The 20,283-nt window shown below is 46.3% G+C and overlaps 1 protein-coding gene across 5 annotated transcripts in view; it reads left to right on the plus strand.

Annotated features, from left to right (window-relative positions):
• LOC126991889 (uncharacterized) overlaps positions 1 to 20,283 on the plus strand; it is a 145,832-nt gene that overhangs the window by 116,382 nt on the left and 9,167 nt on the right. For 3 of the 5 annotated variants that reach the window (XM_050850536.1, XM_050850537.1, XM_050850538.1), the window contains one exon: positions 1,828 to 2,087. The exons of the other annotated variants lie outside the window; for them this stretch is intronic. In XM_050850536.1, coding sequence (XP_050706493.1) covers positions 1,828 to 1,884 — 57 coding nt within the window. In that variant the 3' untranslated portion in view covers positions 1,885 to 2,087. The remainder of the gene's footprint in view (positions 1 to 1,827; positions 2,088 to 20,283) is intronic. 5 annotated transcript variants of the gene reach the window in all.

Below are 20,283 nucleotides of genomic sequence, written 5' to 3' on the forward strand. Positions count from 1 at the left end.
AAAAATAAATTATTTTTATAAAAAGAGGGCATTATTTAGACCTTACATTGCCATCAAGTTTTCTTAATGATAAATTATGATGATGATAATAATAAAAATATGATAACAGCAATGTCACTGAAAACGAAATGTGGATAAGTACGCAATGCAAATAAGCACAACTTCAGAGGGGAAGAAATTATCGGGAAGTCTTACCTTTGCTATTCTTAAGCCACTCTAAGAGAGACATTTCTTCTGATCCTGCATCCCACTGGACTGCAACATGCCACACGTCCCCAGGGTACCTGACCGTACCTCAGTCTGTAAATTATCACCAGATTAAGGTATTCAGCTCAACAACTCACATAGTTATGATCTAAGTCATTAAAATGACACCGTTTCTTAAATAATAGTATCTGTAATGGCTATATCTGAACTGTGTATAACGGTTATCTTAAATAATGGGTATTATTGAAGAAACAGTAGCATAGTAATTTTGAGACACGACGCACTTGTGCTATATCCTCTTTAACTCGAGATAACTCTTTATAGGGTAGAAACATCATTAGAACTACTTGGTTAACTAAATTTCAAATTATGCGTGTCCATTATGCACCATACCAAAGAGAAAAAAAAAAAACCTATGACATACACAACCAGTGTCAAAATGCTCTCTCAAGTGGTCTCATCTATCAATGTCTATCTGTATCTATAACAACCTAAACTTAAATGACATGATCTAACCTGATAACCTAATGACCATGTAATATGTAGTCTTATAAGACTGGTTCATCCTAGCTGATGCAAACATGATAAAGTAACAAGATAAGCTATTTATGGAAGTACCTTCCCTTCAATCGTCTTCATGATTCTATGGCGAAATAAACCTTATTTATAGCACTATTTTCATGTTATATAAGCTATGCAGGTCTTTAAAGCACACATTTTAGCATGTTTATTATCTATAATTACCTAATAGTACTGAAAAACAAGGAAACTTACGGTGTTGGCATTTCCAATTGTGTTTTCCGTACGCGTCCTCTTCTTGTATTGTATTTGTATACGGCTCAGCGTCTGGTCTCAGCCTCAACCCTGTCCCTACCCATCAGCTGAGATCCATGATTTCAACGGGTTATAAAAAAACACAAATACATTCTTGGGGACGAAAAATGTATCATTTTTCTTACGAAATTTGTTAAAAAGTATCAAATTTCTCATCAACGACAATTTTGTACCATTTTAGCGTAGTGTCGTAAAATTGTACCGCTACGGACAAAAAGTATCAAAAAGGTACTTTTGTACCGTCACTGGGAACCCTGGTCAGCGCGCCCCTGGATGAGGTGGTGGTGCGCTGAGCGGGGCTGTGTTGCGGGGGCTGGCGGCGGAGGCTGCGACCACAGTACGCCCCGGGCCACGTCACACACACACACACACACACACACACACACACACACACAGCCGTAAGTTCATTAATGTACCCTTATCTTGTACAGAGTAAACAACAACAACAACCATTTTCAACTTAATTTCTTAGATGTGTAATAATTTTATAAAAAATCTGCACAGTGAATTTGTCCCCGTGTGTGTGTGTGTGTGTGTGTGTGTGTGTGTGTGTGTGTGTGTGTGTGTGTGTGTGTGTGTGTGTGTGTGTGTGTGTGTTCATCTCTCACCCATATCACCACACAAAAGGTATGTCCACGTATCTATATAATCTATGTAAACCCCTTGATATATACATTCACTCAGTCACTATAGCCATAATGCATATAAACACCCCTATCAGTAACCACCTAACAACCATCAGCCTCACAACTTGTTAACTACCCCGCCTTGTTACGTGATGAACAGCATCTTGTCAGCCGTCCCAGCCTCTCGTCACCCTTTTCCCCGCTGGACTCTGGGTAAAGACGTGACCAACCCCAAGCCTCCAGCCTCTTCTCACACCTCCAAGCCTTTCCCCGCTGGACATTGCTTCGAGACGTGATGAACAACAACAGCCTCCAGCATTTGCCACACCTCCGAGCCTCTCTCCTCGTCATTTGCCCGGTGGACCCTGGACGAGGAGGACGTGAGGAAGAGGAGGTGAAGATGAAGACGAGGAATAAGTGGTGAGTGTTGGCTTATACTTATAATAGTGTTGGTATCAGTAGAAGTAGTAGTAGTATGTCAGACTTATCTACGATTTGTTATGTAATATGCTATAATTACTACTACTACTACTACTACTACTACTACTACTGTTTAATGTGTGTTGTGATAATTATAAGTGGTGATTTTGGTGTTGAAAGAGAAGACAGGGAGGTGGGGGAGGGGGGGGGGTAGATGCTTATTATATGGTGGTGGTGGTGGTGATGAACTAGAACATGTAGTGATGAGATTCGTGTGTGGATAGGTAGGTGGTGGTGTTTGGTGTTGACTGGTGATATAACAAGCCAGGTGGTGGTGGTGGTGGTGGAGGTGGTGATGGGTGCTGGTGATGAGATTGGTATTGACGGTGATGAGATTTGAACTAGAACATGTGGTGATGGTGGTGGTGGTGATGGTGGTGGTGGTGATATCTACAATCCATATCAGACCCTATGACATGCCGTTTTTCGAAAATATCTTTCACACGAAGACTCGGATCAGCATGGGACTTTGGCACAGATTGTTTCACACACTCCGCTAATTTTTGACGCTATTGTGCAATGCCAGATGCGGTTAATTATGGCGTTTACTCCTGACTGTGATGGCAACACCTGCGTGAGCCACTTACACATTCGAACAGGTGAGGCGTGACGTATTTGTGACGTGTATCCACCACCTACCTCCACCCCTGGCTTCCCCTACTCCCATCCTTCCCTTTACCTCCCTCCTCCTTCTCCCCCGCACTCTCTCCCCCCGCCCTCTTTCTCCCCCATACCTCCTCTCTCTCTCTCTCTCTCTCTCTCTCTCTCTCTCTCTCTCTCTCTCTCTCTCTCTCTCTCTCTCTCTCTCTCTCTCTCTCTCTCTCTCTCTCTCTCTCTCTCTCTCTCTCTCTCTCTCTCGGTGTACATGCGATGTGAAGCGTTGCACACATATGACTTGTCTACAATGGCGGATAACTCGAAAGTATATGCTAAGTATGGTCTGGTGTTTTATGCACACGACCCTGATTCCTGTTCCAGCGTAACTGGATGTTGCTTAAGTGCTGTATGAGGTTTTTGGGGGCATTTATACAACCATTGAAAGTTATACGAGTATATGAACCTCCTTCCCACAGCTTACATTCAGCGTATGACGGAATGAAGCACGTAGCTGACGCTTGATCATTTATAGGAAATCGCGTAGGAGACGGAAAGGAATAAGGGTGGAATTGAAGCGGGAATTCAGTGCAGAGTAAAAACGTGAAACGAAATAGGAGAAATATATGAATAATTTATTCTGATGTTAGGAAAAGACTGCCATACGATATGTGTCCATGTAGATATGTTAAAAAGTCTTAGCAAACAAAAATAGATAGCGAGTATATGATGGCTGGATTAATAGAGAGAGAGAGAGAGAGAGAGAGAGAGAGAGAGAGAGAGAGAGATGAGATAAAACACACACACACACACACACACACACACACACACACACACACAACCCCGCACGCACGCATGTACCTCCTCCTCCTCCTCCTCCTCCTCCTCCTCCTCCTCCTCCTTCCCTTCTTCCACCTCCTCCTCCTCCTCCTCTTCCTCCTACTACTCTTCCTCCTCCACCTCCTCCTCCTCCTCCTCCTCCTCCTATTCCTCTTCCTCCTCCTCCTCCTATTCCTCTTCCTCCTCCTCCTCCCCTTCCTCCTCCTCCTCCTTCCCTTCTTCCTACTCCTCCTCCTCTTCCTCTTCCTCTTCTTCCTCCTCCTCATCCTCCTCCTCCTTCTCCTCCTCCACTTCCTCCTCCTCCTCTTCATCATCATCATCATCATCATCATCCTCATCTTCCTTCTCTTCCTCCTCTTCCTCTTCCTTCTCTTACTCCTACTCCTCCTCCTCCTCCCCCTCCTCCTCCTGCTCCTTCCCTTCTTCCTCCTCTTCTTCATCCTCCTCCTCCTCCTCCTCCTCCTCCTCCTCCTCCTCCTCCTCTTTCTCTTCTTCCTCCTCCTCCTCCTCCTCCTCCTCCTCCTCCTCCTCCTCCTCCTAATCCTCATTCTCTTCTTCCTCTTCCTCTTCCTCCTCCTACTCCTACTCCTCCTCCTCCTCCTCCTCCTCTTCTTACCCCTCCTCCTCCTCCTCCTTCTCCTCCTCCTCCTTCTCCTCCTCCTCCTCCTCCTCCTCCTCCTCCTCCACAACTCTCTCCATCCAGTATCCGTGAAAACAGATATTATAATCAATGTAGACACGGTCTTCATTGAAATTAAAAATAAATCTCGTAAAATAGTAATTGGACTTATCTACAGACCGCCAAGGCAGACTCTTGATATCGACCACGCATTAAGTGAATTATTATTAGAAACAAGTAGCAGTTGCGAGGCAGTAATTGTTGGGGACTTTAACTTGCCAGTGAAAAGATGGGGCGAACCGTTGAACTGTCATACAGGGCTCGACCTGTACACAAATTTACTAGAAAGTGATTTACATCAACACGTTCAAGAACCGACTCGGGAAAATAATATACTTGACCTAATCTTTTCAACGACAGCTGATCTAGTTAACGAAGTAAATGTTGGTCCAATTTTTAGTTCTAGCGAACACCGAACAATCACATTCAGCATCAATATGAAAGAAAGTAAAGTAACTCCTAGTAAAGAAAAGGTGCCTGATTATCAGAGAGCGAATTTCGTAAGACTCCGATCAATTCTAAATAATTCTGACTGGACTGAAATCACGGCGGAAACAGATATTGATAAATCTTGGGGGGCCTTCACCACAATATTAAACAATGCCATAAGCATATGCGTACCCTATCGAAACAGACGTTCAGCTTCTAAGAAGAAACCCAAATGGTGGAATAACGAAATTCAAAATAGCCTATCTCTTAAAAAACGCGTATACAGTAGGTACATATCATCTCAGAGCGAGGCTGACAAACTAGAGTTGGACAGAATTCGCCGCGAAACCAAGAAATTAATAAAACGAAGCAAGAAAAATCTTGAAGAATATATAGCGGAAACAAGTAAATCTAATCCTAAAGAATTTTTCAGCTATGTAAATAATAAAAAGTCACTCACTTGTGGTATCGGACCGCTTGCTAATGAAAACGGTAACCACACGAACGATGAAAATGAAATGGCTACAATCCTAAATAACTTTTTCGCATCCGTATTTACCGACGAAGATTGTTTATCACCTCAACCGCCGGAGGTTAGAAGGACCGAAAAGATGTTAAGTGGCGTGCTCGTCGTAGAAAGAGACATTTTACTCACAATTGAAAAGATTAAAGTAAGCAATGCTCCTGGTCCAGACAAAATTACCCCTAGGGTCTTAAAAGAAATCAAACATCAAATTTGTAAACCGCTCTCCATCATATTCAATAAATCTTTAACAGCTGGAAAAGTTCCGTCGGATTGTAAACTTGCAAATGTCACACCAATTTTCAAAAAGGGGGACAAGTCTCATCCAGGAAACTATCGACCAATTAGCCTGACATCTATTGTTTGTAAGTTAATGGAGACTATCATTCGCGACAATATGGTGAAATTCTTCTAAGAAAATAATATACTAAATAATTCGCAACATGGCTTCCGTAGTAAACGTTCGTGTTTGACTAACTTACTTGATTTTTTCACTATATTTTGAGGTGTTCTATGAAAGCAGATCAGTAGATATCATATATCTGGATTTTCAAAAGGCATTTGATAAGGTCCCCCACCAACGATTGCTCAGCAAACTACTGGCGCACGGTATCTCGGGTAACATTCACAATTGGCTTGCGGACTGGCTCTCTGAGCGGAAACAGAGAGTAGTTCTAAACGGTGTTACATCTAACTGGCTCGATGTCAAAAGCGGCGTACCTCAAGGATCAGTGCTTGGCCCCATGCTCTTCTTAATTTATGTTAATGATATCGATGATGGGCTCACTTGCAAAGTATCAAAATTTGCTGATGACACAAAAATTGCTAGTAAAGTACCTGCGATACTCGACGAAGAAGCTTTACAATCAGATATAGATCGACTTGCACGTTGGGCCAATCAATGGCAAATTAAATTTAACGTTGACAAATGTAAAGTGTTGCACATCGGAAAAAATAACAATCGCATTCGGTACGTAATGGATGCCCAACAACTTTCTGCAGTAAGTAAAGAAAAGGATCTTGGATCACTATATCAAGCGATTTAAAGCCCGGTCAGCATTGTTCAGAGGTAGTTAAAACTGCAAACAAATTGGTTGGCTTCATCGGACGAGTCTTTAATAATAAATCGGAAAAAGTAATATTAAAACTGTATAATTCGTTGGTTCGACCCCGTCTAGAGTACTGTGTACAGTTTTGGTCTCCCTACTACAGAAAAGACATAGAAAAGTTGGAACGGGTCCAACGAAGAGTAACAAAGATGATTCCTAGGTTGAGAAATTTGTCATATGAACAAAGGCTTAAAGAAGTAAATTTATTCAGCCTATCAAAACGAAGAATGCGAGGCGATCTAATAGAAGTGTTTAAAATGTTCAAAGGATTCAGTGATATTAATGCGGAAGATTACTTTACAATTGATCGATCAAATAGAACAAGAAGAAATCACAATTTGAAGATGAGTGGTAAAAGATTCTCGTCGCACGAAGCTAAACACTTCTTCTTCAATCGACTTGTTAATGTTTGGAACTCTCTACCTTGTGATGTCGTTGATAGTACAACAGTTACGGCCTTCAAGAATAGATTAGACAAGTGTTTTGAATCCAACCAGCAACTAAGATATTACTCATTGTCGTAATAACGTTAAGTTCTTTCGAATACTGGTGTCCTTGTCCGCTTTTATCGCCCGGTTAGTGGTAGCAGTAATGGTAGTTCTTTCCTCTTTCCTACATAAATTCCATGCAGTTTTTCCATGCTGCATGGTTCTTTTTCCTTTCCTGCCAGCTTTGGCTGGAGGGATGGGGGGGTGGGGAGGAGCCTTCGCCTTTGCTGTCCTTCATCTTCCACCTTTAATTAGATAGTTAGTGTAGCTTGTCACAAACAACCTCGTAAGGACCAGCAGGTCTGCTGTTGTTTGTTCTTCCTTTGTGTTCCTTTGTGTTCTTCTTCCTCCTCTTCCTCCTCCTCTTCCTCCTCTTCATCCTCCTCTTCCTCCTCCTCTTCCTCCTCCTCTTCCTCTTCTTCAACTACTTTCTCTTCCTCCTCCTCCTCCTCCTCCTCCTCCTCTTCCTCCTCTTCCTCTTCCTCCTCATCCTTCTCCTCTTCCTCCTCTTCCTAACAGGGGTGTGTTGACTCCCGCCCGGCGGGAGTCACTACACTCCTTTTAGGGCAGCCAAAATGTGTGATCTCGGCAGGCCGGCCAAACCCAGCGTTTAGAAAATTGTCCTTTTTTTGTGTGTATTTCTGTGAAGCGTAACTCCTGAAGTATACGTCCTATAGTAAATTTGAAAGTTGTGTCTTGTAGCTAATGATGTGTTCTTTAAGTTGTTAAAAGTTAATGTTTTTTGAAGAAATTTTATTTTTTTATTTTTTTATTAATTGTGATGTTTAAAATTTGTGTATGAAGTTTCTGTCTGTTGCGCTAATTAGGTGATTGTTTTCCGCTTCTTTTGTTATAGAAGAGTTTTCTTTGTATTTTTGTTCCTTGTCTGTGAAAATGCGAGTTTATTGGTTGCGCGATTTTTTGTTTTGACTTCAACTCACGATATCTCGGTAAAGTGTTGAAGTAAGTATTTTTTATTTTATTTTTCCTTGAAAGAGCTTTTAATTTTGCGTGTAATGCAGTTGGTTTTATTTTTGTGAAGCGCTCCCAAGCTTCGTAATGTCATTTTGAAAAAAAAACTTTTTAGCGCGCTTCGCTCGTGACCATTGATCTCGGCCTAAACGCGAGATTGAAGGTGGTGGGTGGGCGTGTGCTCTGTGTCGGGTAACGGTCTTAGCACCTATAAGCTCTCCGCGCGCGGCTGGCCGGGGGCTCTAATGTGGCGGGTGGGACGGACCCTAAGAGATAGGTCCCTAGTTGTTGTGCTCCCGGCCGGCCGAGCATTTTTCTAAACGCTGGGTTTGGACGGCCGGCCGGGAGTACATATTTTGGCTACCCTAACAGGGGTGTAGTGACTCCCGCCCGGCGGGAGTCACTACTCTTATTCCCCCTCTTCCTCTTCCTCCTCTTCCTCCTCCTCTTCCTCCTCCTCCTCCTCCTCTTCCTCCTCCTCTTCCTCCTCCTCTTCCTCCTCTTCTTCCTCCTCCTCCTCCTCCTCCTCCTCCTCCTCTTCCTCCTCCTCCTCCTCCTCTTCCTAATCCTCCTCCTCCTCCTCTTCCTCCTCTTCTTACTCCTCCTCCTCTTCTTCCCCCTCCTTCTCCTCCTCTCCTCCTCCTCCTTCTCCTCCTCCTCCTCCTCCTCCTCCTCCTCCTCCTCCTCCTCTTCCTCCTCCTCGTCTTCCTCCTCCCCCTCCTCCTCCTTCTCCTCCTCTTCTTCCTCCTCCTCCTCTTCTTCCTCCTTTTCCTCCTACTCCTCCTCCTCCTCCTCCTCCTTCTCTTCTTCCTTCTCCTCCTCCTCCTCCTCCTCCTCCTCCTCCTCCTCCTCCTCCTCCTCCTCCTCCTCCTCTTCCTCTTCCTCCTCCTCCTCTTCCTCCTCCTCCTCCTCCTCCTCCTCCTCCTCCTCCTCCTCCTCCTCCTCCTCCTCCTCCTCCTCCTCCTCCTCCTCCTCCTCCTCCTTCATCTCTTCTTCCTCCTCCTCCTCTTCTTCCTCCTCCTCCTCCTCCTCTAAGTAAATCTAATCCTAAAGAATTTTTCAGCTATGTAAATAATAAAAAGTCACTCACTTGTGGTATCGGACCGCTTGCTAATGAAAATGGTAACCACACGAACGATGAAAATGAAATGGCTACAATCCTAAATAGCTTTTTCGCATCCGTATTTACCGACGAAGATTGTTTATCACCTCAACCGCCGGAGGTTAGAAGGACCGAAAAGATGTTAAGTGGCGTGCTCATCGTAGAAAGTGACATTTTACGCACAATTGAAAAGATTAAAGTAAGCAAAGCTCCTGGTCCAGACAAAATTACCCCTAGGGTCTTAAAAGAAATCAAACATCAAATTTGTAAACCGCTCTCCATCATATTTAATATATCTTTAACAGCTGGAAAAGTTCCGTCGGATTGGAAACTTGCAAATGTCACACCAATTTTCAAAAAGGGGGACAAGTCTCATCCAGGAAACTATCGACCAATTAGCCTGACATCTATTGTTTGTAAGTTAATGGAGACTATCATTCGCGACAATATGGTGAAATTCTTCTAAGAAAATAATATACTAAATAATTCGCAACATGGCTTCCGTAGTAAACGTTCGTGTTTGACTAACTTACTTGATTTTTTTCACTATATTTTTGAGGTGTTCGATGAAAGCAGATCAGTAGATATCATATATCTGGATTTTCAAAAGGCATTTGATAAGGTCCCCCACCAACGATTGCTCAGCAAACTACTGGCGCACGGTATCTCGGGTAACATTCACAATTGGCTTGCGGACTGGCTCTCTGAGCGGAAACAGAGAGTAGCTCTAAACGGTGTTACATCTAACTGGCTCGATGTCAAAAGCGGCGTACCTCAAGGATCAGTGCTTGGCCCCATGCTCTTCTTAATTTATGTTAATGATATCGATGATGGGCTCACTTGCAAGTATCAAAATTTGCTGATGACACAAAAAATGCTAGTAAAGTAACTGCGATACTCGACGAAGAAGCTTTACAATCTGATATAGATCGACTTGCACGTTGGGCCAATCAATGGCAAATGAAATTTAACGTTGACACATGTAAAGTGTTGCACATCGGAAAAAATAACAATCGCGTTCGGTACGTAATGAATGGCCAACAACTTTCTGCAGTAAGTAAAGAAAAGGATCTTGGAATCACTATATCAAGCGATTTAAGGCCCGGTCAGCATTGTTCAGAGGTTGTTAAAACTGCAAACAAATTGGTTGGCTTCATCGGACAAGTCTTTAATAATAAATCGGAAAAAGTAATATTAAAACTGTTTAATTCGTTGGTTCGACCCCGTTTAGAGTACTGTGTACAGTTTTGGTCTCCCTACTACAGAAAAGACATAGAAAAGTTGGAACGGGTCCAACGAAGAGTAACAAAGATGATTCCTAGGTTGAGAAATTTGTCATATGAACAAAGGCTTAAAGAAGTAAATTTATTCAGCCTATCAAAACGAAGAATGCGAGGCGATCTAATAGAAGTGTTTAAAATGTTCAAAGGATTCAGTGATATTAATGCGGAAGATTACTTTACAATTGATCGATCAAATAGAACAAGAAGAAATCACAATTTGAAGATAAGTGGTAAAAGATTCTCGTCGCACGAAGCTAAACACTTCTTCTTCAATCGACTTGTTAATGTTTGGAACTCTCTACCTTGTGATGTCGTTGATAGTACAACAGTTACGGCCTTCAAGAATAGATTAGACAAGTGTTTTGAATCCAACCAGCAACTAAGATATTACTCATTGTCGTAATAACGTTAAGTTCTTTCGAATACTGGTGTCCTTGTCCGCTTTTATCGCCCGGTTAGTGGTAGCAGTAATGGTAGTTCTTTCCTCTTTCCTACATAAATTCCATGCAGCTTTTCCTTGCTGCATGGTTCTTTTTCCTTTCCTGCCAGCTTTGGCTGGAGGGATGGGGGGGTGAGGAGGAGCCTTCGCCTTTCCTGTCCTTCATCTTCCACCTTTGATTAGATAGTTAGTGTAGCTTGTCACAAACAACCTCGTAAGGACCAGCAGGTCTGCTGTTGTTTGTTCTTGCTTTGTGTTCCTTTTTTGTTCCTCCTCCTCCTCCTCCTCTTCATCCTCCTTCCTCCTCCTTCCTCCCCTCATTCCTACTACCTCTTCCTTTTCTTCCTCCTCTTCCTCTTCCTCCTCCTCCTTTTCCTCCTCCTCTTCCTCTTCTCCATCCACTTCCTCCTCTTCCTCCTCTTCCTCCTCCTCTTCCTCCTCCTCTTCCTCTTCTTCAACTACTTCCTCTTCCTCCTCCTCCTCCTCCTCCTCCTCTTCCTTCTCTTCTTCCTCCTCCTCCTCCTCCTCCTCCTCCTTCTCTTAATCCTCCTCCTCCTCTCCTCCTCCTTCTTCTGCTCCTCCTTCTCTTCTTCCTCCTCCTCTTCTTCCTCCTCTTCCTCCTCTTCCTCCTCCTCTTCCTCCTCCTCTTCCTCCTCCTCTTCCTCTTCTTCAACTACTTTCTCTTCCTCCTCCTCCTCCTCCTCCTCCTCTTCCTCCTCTTCCTCTTCCTCCTCATCCTTCTCCTCTTCCTCCTCTTCCTAACAGGGGTGTAGTGACTCCCGCCCGGCGGGAGTCACTACACCCCTTTTAGGGCAGCCAAAATGTGTGCTCTCGGCCGGCCGGCCAAACCCAGCGTTTAGAAAATTGCCTTTTTTTGTCGTTTTTCTGTGAAGCGTAACTCCTGAAGTATATGTCTTGTAGCTAATGATGTGTTCTTTAAGATGGCGTTAAAAAAACGTAGAAAAGTCTCGTAGTTATGGAGGTAAGTTGTTAAAAGTTAATGTTTTTTGAAGAAATCGTATTATTTTTTTTTTTAATTGTGATGTTTAAAATTTGTGTATGAAGTTTCTGTCTGTTGCGCTAATTAGGTGATTGTTTTCCGCTTCTTTTGTTATAGAAGAGTTTTCTTTGTATTTTTGTTCCTTGTCTGTGAAAATGCGAGTTTATTGGTTGCGCGATTTTTTGTTTTGACTTCAACTCACGATATCTCGGTAAAGTGTTGAAGTAAGTATTTTTTATTTTATTTTTCCTTGAAAGAGCTTTTAATTTTGCGTGTAATGCAGTTGGTTTTATTTTTGTGAAGCGCTCCCAAGCTTCGTAATGTCATTTTGAAAAAAAAACTTTTTAGCGCGCTTCGCTCGTGACCATTGATCTCGGCCTAAACGCGAGATTGAAGGTGGTGGGTGGGCGTGTGCTCTGTGTCGGGTAACGGTCTTAGCACCTATAAGCTCTCCGCGCGCGGCTGGCCGGGGGCTCTAATGTGGCGGGTGGGACGGACCCTAAGAGATAGGTCCCTAGTTGTTGTGCTCCCGGCCGGCCGAGCATTTTTCTAAACGCTGGGTTTGGACGGCCGGCCGGGAGTACATATTTTGGCTACCCTAACAGGGGTGTAGTGACTCCCGCCCGGCGGGAGTCACTACTCTTATTCCCCCTCTTCCTCTTCCTCCTCTTCCTCCTCCTCTTCCTCCTCCTCCTCCTCCTTCTCTTCCTCCTCCTCCTCCTCCTCCTCCTTCAAGAATAGATTAGACAAGTGTTTTGAATCCAACCAGCAACTAAGATATTATTCATTGTCGTAATAACGTTAAGTTCTTTCGAATACTGGTGTTCTTGTCCGCTTTTATCGCCCGGTTAGTGGTAGCAGTAATGGTAGTTCTTTCCTCTTTCCTACATAAATTCCATGCAGTTTTTCCATGCTGCATGGTTCTTTTTCCTTTCCTGCCAGCTTTGGGTGGAGGGATGGGGGGGTGGGGAGGAGCCTTCGCCTTTGCTGTCCTTCATCTTCCACCTTTGATTACATAGTTAGTGTAGCTTGTCACAAACAACCTCGTAAGGACCAGCAGGTCTACTGTTGTTTGTTCTTCTTTGTGTTTCTTTGTGTTCCTCTTCCTCCTCCTCCTCCTCCTCTTCCTAATCCTCCTCCTCCTCCTCTTCCTCCTCTTCTTACTCCTCCTCCTCTTCTTCCCCCTCCTTCTCCTCCTCTCCTCCTCCTCCTTCTCCTCCTCCTCTTCCTCCTCCTCGTCTTCCTCCTCCTCCTCCTCCTCCTCCTCCTCCTCCTCCTCTACTCCTCCTCCTCCTCCTCCTCCTCTTCTTCCTCCTACTCCTCCTCTTCTTCCTCCTTCTCCTCTTCTTCCTCCTTCTCCTCTTCTTCCTCCTTCTCCTCTTCTTCCTCCTTCTCCTCTTCTTCCTCCTCCTCCTCCTCCTCCTCCTCCTCCTCCTCCTCTTCTTCCTCCTCCTCCTCTTCTTCCTCCTTTTCCTCCTACTCCTCCTCCTCCTCCTCCTTCTCTTCTTCCTTCTCCTCCTCCTCCTCCTCCTCCTCCTCCTCTTCCTCCTCCTCCTCCTTCTCTTCCTCCTCCTCCTCTTCCTCCTCCAGCTCTTCCTCCTCCTCCTCCTCTTCCTCCTCCTTTTCCTCCTCCTCCTCCTCCTCCTCTTCCTCCTCTTCCTCCTCCTCCTCCTCCTCCTCCTCCTCCTCCTCCTCCTTCTTCTCTTCCTCCTCCTCCTCCTCCTCCATCTCTTCTTCCTCCTCCTCCTCCTCCTCTTCCTCCTCCTCCTCCTCCTCCGCCTCCGCCTTCTTCTCTTCTTCCTCCTCCTCCTCCTCCTTCTGTTCGTCCTCCTCCTTCCTTTCTTTCTCCTCCTCCTCTTCCTTCTCCTCCTCCTCCTTCTCTTCCTCTTCCTCCTCCTCTTACTCCCTTTCTTCCTCTTCCTCCTCTTCCTCCTCCTCTTCCTCCTCCTCCTCCTAATCCTTCTCTTCCTCCTCCTCCTCCTCCTCCTCCTCCTCCTCTTCGTCCTCCTTCCTCCTCCTTCCTCCCTTCATTCCTACTACTTCTTCCTTTTCTTCCTCCTCTTCCTCTTCCTCCTCCTCCTTTTCCTCCTCCTCTTCCTCTTCTTCATCCACCTCCTCCTCTTCCTCCTCTTCCTCCTCCTCCTCCTCCTCCTCCTCCTCCTCCTCCTCCTTTTTCTCTTCCTCCTCCTCCTCCTCCTCCTTCTCCTTCATCTCTTCTTCCTCCTCCTCCTCTTCTTCCTCCTCCTCCTCCTCCTCCTCCTCCTCCGCCTCCGCCTTCTTCTCTTCTTCCTCCTCCTCCTCCTCCTTCTTTTCTTCCTCCTCCTTCCTTTCTTCCTCCTCCTCCTCTTCCTTCTCCTCCTCCTCCTCCTCCTCTTCCTCTTCCTCCTCCTCTTATTCCCTTTCTTCCTCTTCCTCCTCTTCCTCCTCCTCTTCCTCCTCCTCCTCCTAATCCTTCTCTTCCTCCTCCTCCTCCTCCTCCTCCTCCTAGTAGACCGCGACCTGGCCTCGGGGTCACACGTGTCAACTACGCTCGCTGTCTCGGCAGCTGTGCTTTCCTTTTGTGCTCTCCAGCATATCCTGAGGCTCTCCTATTGCTGCTGCTGCTTTGCTGCTTCGCTGACCTGCTCTGCTAAGTGCTAAGTGTTATATTCACTTTACTTAAACACATTCTTCCTAGCACACTTGCTCATCCCTTCTGCCCACACCCTACACCTCCCCTACACCTCCTCACAACACTGTGGTGCACATACAACTCCTTCCTAACTGTATTAAGCTCCTTCTTAACCTTACTACACATAATTTACATATTATTTTCCAAGAAGTGTACTAGGAGGTCCTTGTTTTCAGGCTGATTTTCTTTCATTGTTTCGGTCCGTACATTCCCGCCGCGGCGTATACCCAGCCGCGCGGAGGGCGAAATTCCCTGGAGACCCTTTGTTTTTTTCCTCCCCTACCCGGCCGCGTGAATCCCCTAGAGGGAAGTCTAACGAGAACACCTGCCCGAGTCAGACAGGAGGGAGTTAATCGTTCCCACCTGACCTACTGCCACTCACTCACTCATTCTTTCTGAAGTTAAAAGGTAACAAAACATAACAAAAGATAACAATAAAAGATATGGCTTCATCACTACGCAAATGCCCCGGGTGCAAAGGACGCTTCGCCCCACAATATTTTGATAAGGGGGCGGAGTCATGTAGACACTGTCAAAAGGAAAAGAGGATCTCAGATTTAGAGAGGGGTTTAACCGAGTGCCTTAAAGAGTTGAACCAACGTCCCCCTCTACCCGCTCCCACCCCCGCTGCTTCTTCCTCTTCTTCTTCTTCTTCTTCCTCTTCCTCTTCTTCTTCTTTGCCTTCCTCTTTTTCTTCTTTTACTCCGACTGCCTCCACCCCTTCTTCACCTCCCTCCTCCCTCTCCTCCACCCTCCCAGGGGTCCGGACGAGAGCCATGGCCCGCAAGGTGAGGTCTTCTTCTTCTTCTTCTTCTTCTTCTTCTTCTTCTTCTCCTTCTTGTGTTACCGCTTCCACTGCGTGCCCATCCATCTCCTCCTCGTCCCCCACGTCCTCCTTCTCCTCCTCCTCCCCCCCCTCCTTATCGTTCCCCTCCCCCTCCCCCTCCTCCTCCTCCTCCTCTTCCCTCTCCTCCTCCTCCTCCTCCTCTGTTTCTTCTTCTCCTTCTTCTTCTTCTTCTTCTTCTGCTTCCACCTCCGCTGCCCGCTCATCCATCTCCTCGTCCTCCTCCTCCACTCCCTCCTCCTCCTCCTCTGCTTCTTCAACGCCTTCTTCATCTTTTTCCTCTCATTCTACCTCCTCCTCCTCCTCCTCCTCATCATCATCATCATCATCATCATCATCATCATCATCATCATCATCATCATCTTCTTCTTCTTCTTCTCCTGCTTCTTCTCCTTCTTCTTCTTCCTTCTCTTCACCTCCTCCTCCTCCTCCTCCTCCTCCTCCTCCTCCTCCTCCTCCTCCTCCCCCCTAGCTTGCAGGCGTAGACGGAAGACCATCCTCCCAGCCGTCTCCTGTGAAGACGGATCACACTTCAACGGATCAAGGATCAACACCAAGGTTAACATAAAACTGGTGGGTGACAGCATTGTTAGAGAACAACTGACTGAGTTCTGTGGACGAAGTATCAAGAACAGAAGACGCTACTGTATTCCTGGTGCAAAACTACAAGATATAGAAGAAGCGGTAGACCTCGTCTCAGACCGCACGGAGCAGGACACACTCTTTGTTTTGCACGCTGGCACGAACAACGTTCAAACAATGTCCACGGAGGAAATTATAGCTGACTACCGACGAGTAATCCGCCGCTTCAAGGAAAAGTCAAGCCACATCATTGTCTCCGGGATTCTTCCGAGAATCAACGCCTTCACAGGCTTCCACAGAAAGGCGTCGAACATCAACAACAGATTGAAGCACCTCTGCCAGGACGAGGAAGTTTCGTTCGCAAGTCATTGGAATCATTTTTATGATATCCCCGACCTTTTCCGTCCTGACGGTCTTCACCTCAATGCGATTGGATCAGCACGGCTTGGTAGGTTGCTGAACGAGGAGGTACTTTTGTACTCAAAAAACTCCGAGCGCGGGAGGGACACCAAAGTATCGTAAACAACCAACCAGTAGGGACCGCTCATTACACACCAAGGCCCCCAACAGAAAACACAAGCAGACACCAGACTACTGTGCCTCGAAGCGTTGAAGTCAAGAAGGACATTTCTGTCCTATACACCAACGCGCGGAGCTTAATACCCAAACGGGATGAGCTACTTGCCTATGTTGACGTAGAAAGTCCGGACGTGATTGCCATCACCGAAACGTGGGCCACCTCTGACCACCTAATGACCGAATTCTCAATTCCGGGATACGAGAGCTTCTACAAAAACAGACTTCACAAGAAAGGAGGAGGTGTTATCTGTTACGTCAAGAACAAATACCCTGCCGTGGAAATAACCAAAGAAGACTCAGAGAAATATGACACTGTATATGTTGAACTGGAGACTAGCAAGCACAACAAAATAACGATTGGAACCGTTTACAGACCTCCAAAGCAACAAGCAGCGGACGACGAAGCGCTGTACGAGGAAATTCACACCATAACACAAAACAAACAGTCAGTCATTATCGGGGACTTTAACTGTTCCAACATTGACTGGACCACGATGATTGGAGATCGGGAGGGTAACAGATTGCTCGAAATGTTAGAGGACACTTTTCTTACTCAGATTGTTACCCAACCGACGAGGGAAAATAACTTATTAGACCTAGTACTCGTGAGTGATTCAGATCTCACACGTGAATGTCAAGTCGGCGAAAAACTGGATGGTTGCGACCATCACCTAATTCGCCTAAAAATCAGAACAGACCATGAACTCACCGAAAACACGTCCAAGATTCCAGACTACAAAAAAGCCAGTTTTAACTTTGCTCGTGAGCTGCTAACCCAGACAATTTGGGAACCCATGAACCTCACTCCGGTGGACGGCGCGTGGAACGGCTTTAAGAACAAACTCCTGGAGGTAGAGAGAACGACTGTTCCCATGAAGACAAGGAGAACAAATAATGCCACAAGCACACCATGGATGACTACCCAAGTTCGACGGGCGATTAATTTGAAGAAGAGAAAATACAACTTGCTAAAGGAAAACAGCACTGACGAGGCACGCGAACAGTACCATCAAAGCCTCAGAGCTTGCAGAACACTCATTCGCCAGAGTAAACGCGACTATGAAAAGCAAATTGCACGCGAAGCCAAGTCCAACCCGAAAAAGTTCTTCACGTATATAAGAACCAAAAGAAGACAAAAGCAATATCGGTCCCCTAAAGATGAAAGTGACGTACTAACACAGGACAGTAGACAAATGGTCGAAATCCTAAACAGGAACTTCGCGTCTGTGTTCACGGTCGAGAATACCCAGTCCGTACCCGAGAGCCCTTCCCCACCGATGGGAATCACTCCCCTAGAAATTGGTACAATCGACGAACGGGATGTGAAAAAGTACCTAGACAAACTCGAGACAAACAAGTCTACAGGACCCGACGACTTGTCACCCAGGCTGCTCAAGGAACTCAAGCAGCAAATCCTCAAGCCACTCACCGCCATCTACAATCAGTCACTACAACAAAACAAAGTCCCGAAAGACTGGAAACAAGCGAACGTAACACCGATCTACAAAAAGGGAGACAAAAGTGTGGCCCTAAACTACAGACCAATCAGCTTGACCTCAGTGGCGGGTAAAATCCTCGAGAAGATCATCAGAGACAAACTCGTTAGGTTCCTTGAAGACAACAACATCATTTCCGATGCTCAGCATGGTTTCAGGAACAAGCGCTCATGCTTAACCAATTTATTGGACTTCTTCCAAGGTATCTATGAAAACTGGGATAATCATATCCCCAGTGATGTTATATATCTAGACTTTCAGAAAGCCTTTGACAAAGTGCCCCATGAAAGACTCCTCAAGAAACTTAAGTCGGCGGGATTAGGCGACGATCTGACAGCGTGGATCAAAGACTGGCTCACTGAAAGAAAACAACGAGTTGTACTCAACGGACAGGCCTCCGAGTGGCTCCCGGTCACAAGTGGAGTGCCACAGGGGTCAGTGCTGGGACCCATACTTTTCATCATATATATCAACGACCTAGAACTAGGATTAAAATCCAATCTTTCAAAATTTGCCGACGACACAAAGGTGGGTGGGAAGGCCCTCACGACGGCAGACTGCGAAATTATCCAGAGAGACCTGGACCTGATCACTCGGTGGTCAGAAAAATGGCAGATGTCCTTCAACACTGCCAAATGTAAAGTAATGCGTATCGGATCCAGAAACAGCAACCACATATACCACATGGGTGGCGAACCACTACATGTTGTGCAAGAGGAAAGAGACCTCGGGGTCACCATCAGCAGTGACTTGAAACAAACAAAACACTGCAAGTCCGCCTGTAAGAAAGCCAATACAATGCTTGGGTTCATATCGAGGAACTTCGAATACAAGACGCCGGGAGTTATGTTATCCTTGTATAATTCGCTGGTAAGGCCCCACCTGGAATACGCCGTGCAATTCTGGTCTCCTAATTACAGGAAAGACATTGAATTACTTGAGAGAGTACAGCGCCGCGCCACGAAGATGATACCATCACTGAGGACGAAACCCTATGAAGAACGACTCGAGCGACCTCTTCACGTTGGAAAAGAGACGACTGCGGGGAGACATGATACAAGTCTTTAAGTACCTGAACAAGCTCAGCAACGTTGATCACTCCAAACTCTTCACGCTACAAACTAACCTGAGAACAAGAAACAACGGAAAAACAATTCAAGCAAAGCGATGCAATACCGACATCGGCAGGAGTTATTTCTCAAATAGAGTTGTTCGCCACTGGAACAGCCTTCCTTCAGAAGTGGTTAGCGCAGAGACCATCAACTCCTTCAAGAAACGCATTGATCGCCACTTTGCTGCAACGGGTGTGAACTGAACGTTCCCAAGAGTAGGTACACAAGTGCTTTAATCCTTCCCTGCAAGCCACTCCTATGGCAAACGGATTGATTAAATCACTGAACGCAGGCAGCCTAGTAATGAGCCAACAGGCTTTCTGCTGCCTGCTAGTCCATGTTTCCATGTTTCCATGTTTCCTCCTCCTCCTCTTCCTCCTCCTCCTCCTTCTCGTCCTCCTCCTCCTCTTCCTCCTCCAGCTCTTCCTCCTCCTCCTCCTCTTCCTCCTCCTCCTCCTCCTCCTCCTCCTCCTCCTCGTCCTCCTCTTCCTCCTCCTCGTCCTCCTCCTCGTCCTCCTCCTCCTCCTCCTCCTCCTCCTCTTCCTCCTCCTCCTCCTCCTCCTCCTCCTCCTCCTCCTCCTCCTCCTCCTCCTCCTTCATCTCCTCTTCCTCCTCCTCCTCTTCTTCCTCCTCCTCCTCCTCCTCCGCCTCCGCCTTCTTCTCTTCTTCCTCCTCCTCCTCCTTCTTTTCTTCCTCCTCCTACCTTTCTTCCTCCTCCTCCTCATCCTTCTCCTCCTCCTCCTCCTCTTCCTCTTCCTCCTCCTCTTAGTCCTTTTCTTCCTCCTCCTCCTCCTCCTCCTCTTCCTCCTCCTCCTCCTAATCCTTCTCTTCCTCCTCCTCCTCCTCCTCCTTCTCCTCCTCCTCTTCGTCCTCCTTCCTCCTCCTTCCTCCCCTCATTCCTACTACTTCTTCCTTTTCTTCCTCCTCTTCCTCTTCCTCCTCCTCCTTTTCCTCCTCCTCTTACTCTTCTTCATCCACTTCCTCCTCTTCCTCCTCTTCCTCCTCCTCTTCCTCCTCCTCTTCCTCTTCTTCAACTACGTCCAATTCCTCCTCCTTCTCCTCCTCCTTCCTTTCTTCCTCCTCCTCCTCCTCCTCCTCCTCCTTCTCTTAATCCTCCTCCTCCTCTCCTCCTCCTTCTTCTGCTCCTCCTTCTCTTCTTCCTCCTCCTCTTCTTCCTCCTCTTCCTCCTCCTCATCCTCCTCTTCCTCCTCCTCTTCCTCTTCCTCTTTTTCATCCACATCCATTTCCTCCTCCTCCTCCTCCTCCTCCTCCTCCTCCTCCTCCTCCTCCTCTTCCTCCTCCTCCTCCCTCACCACATTCCTCCTACTTCCTCCTGTACTTCAGTCAGCGCCTTGCCCTTGGAGTCAGCGCCTTGCCCTCACTCAGTCAGCGCC

Source organism: Eriocheir sinensis, unplaced genomic scaffold (assembly GCF_024679095.1).
Source record: "Eriocheir sinensis breed Jianghai 21 unplaced genomic scaffold, ASM2467909v1 Scaffold357, whole genome shotgun sequence".
Taxonomy (NCBI): Eukaryota; Metazoa; Arthropoda; class Malacostraca; order Decapoda; family Varunidae; genus Eriocheir; species Eriocheir sinensis.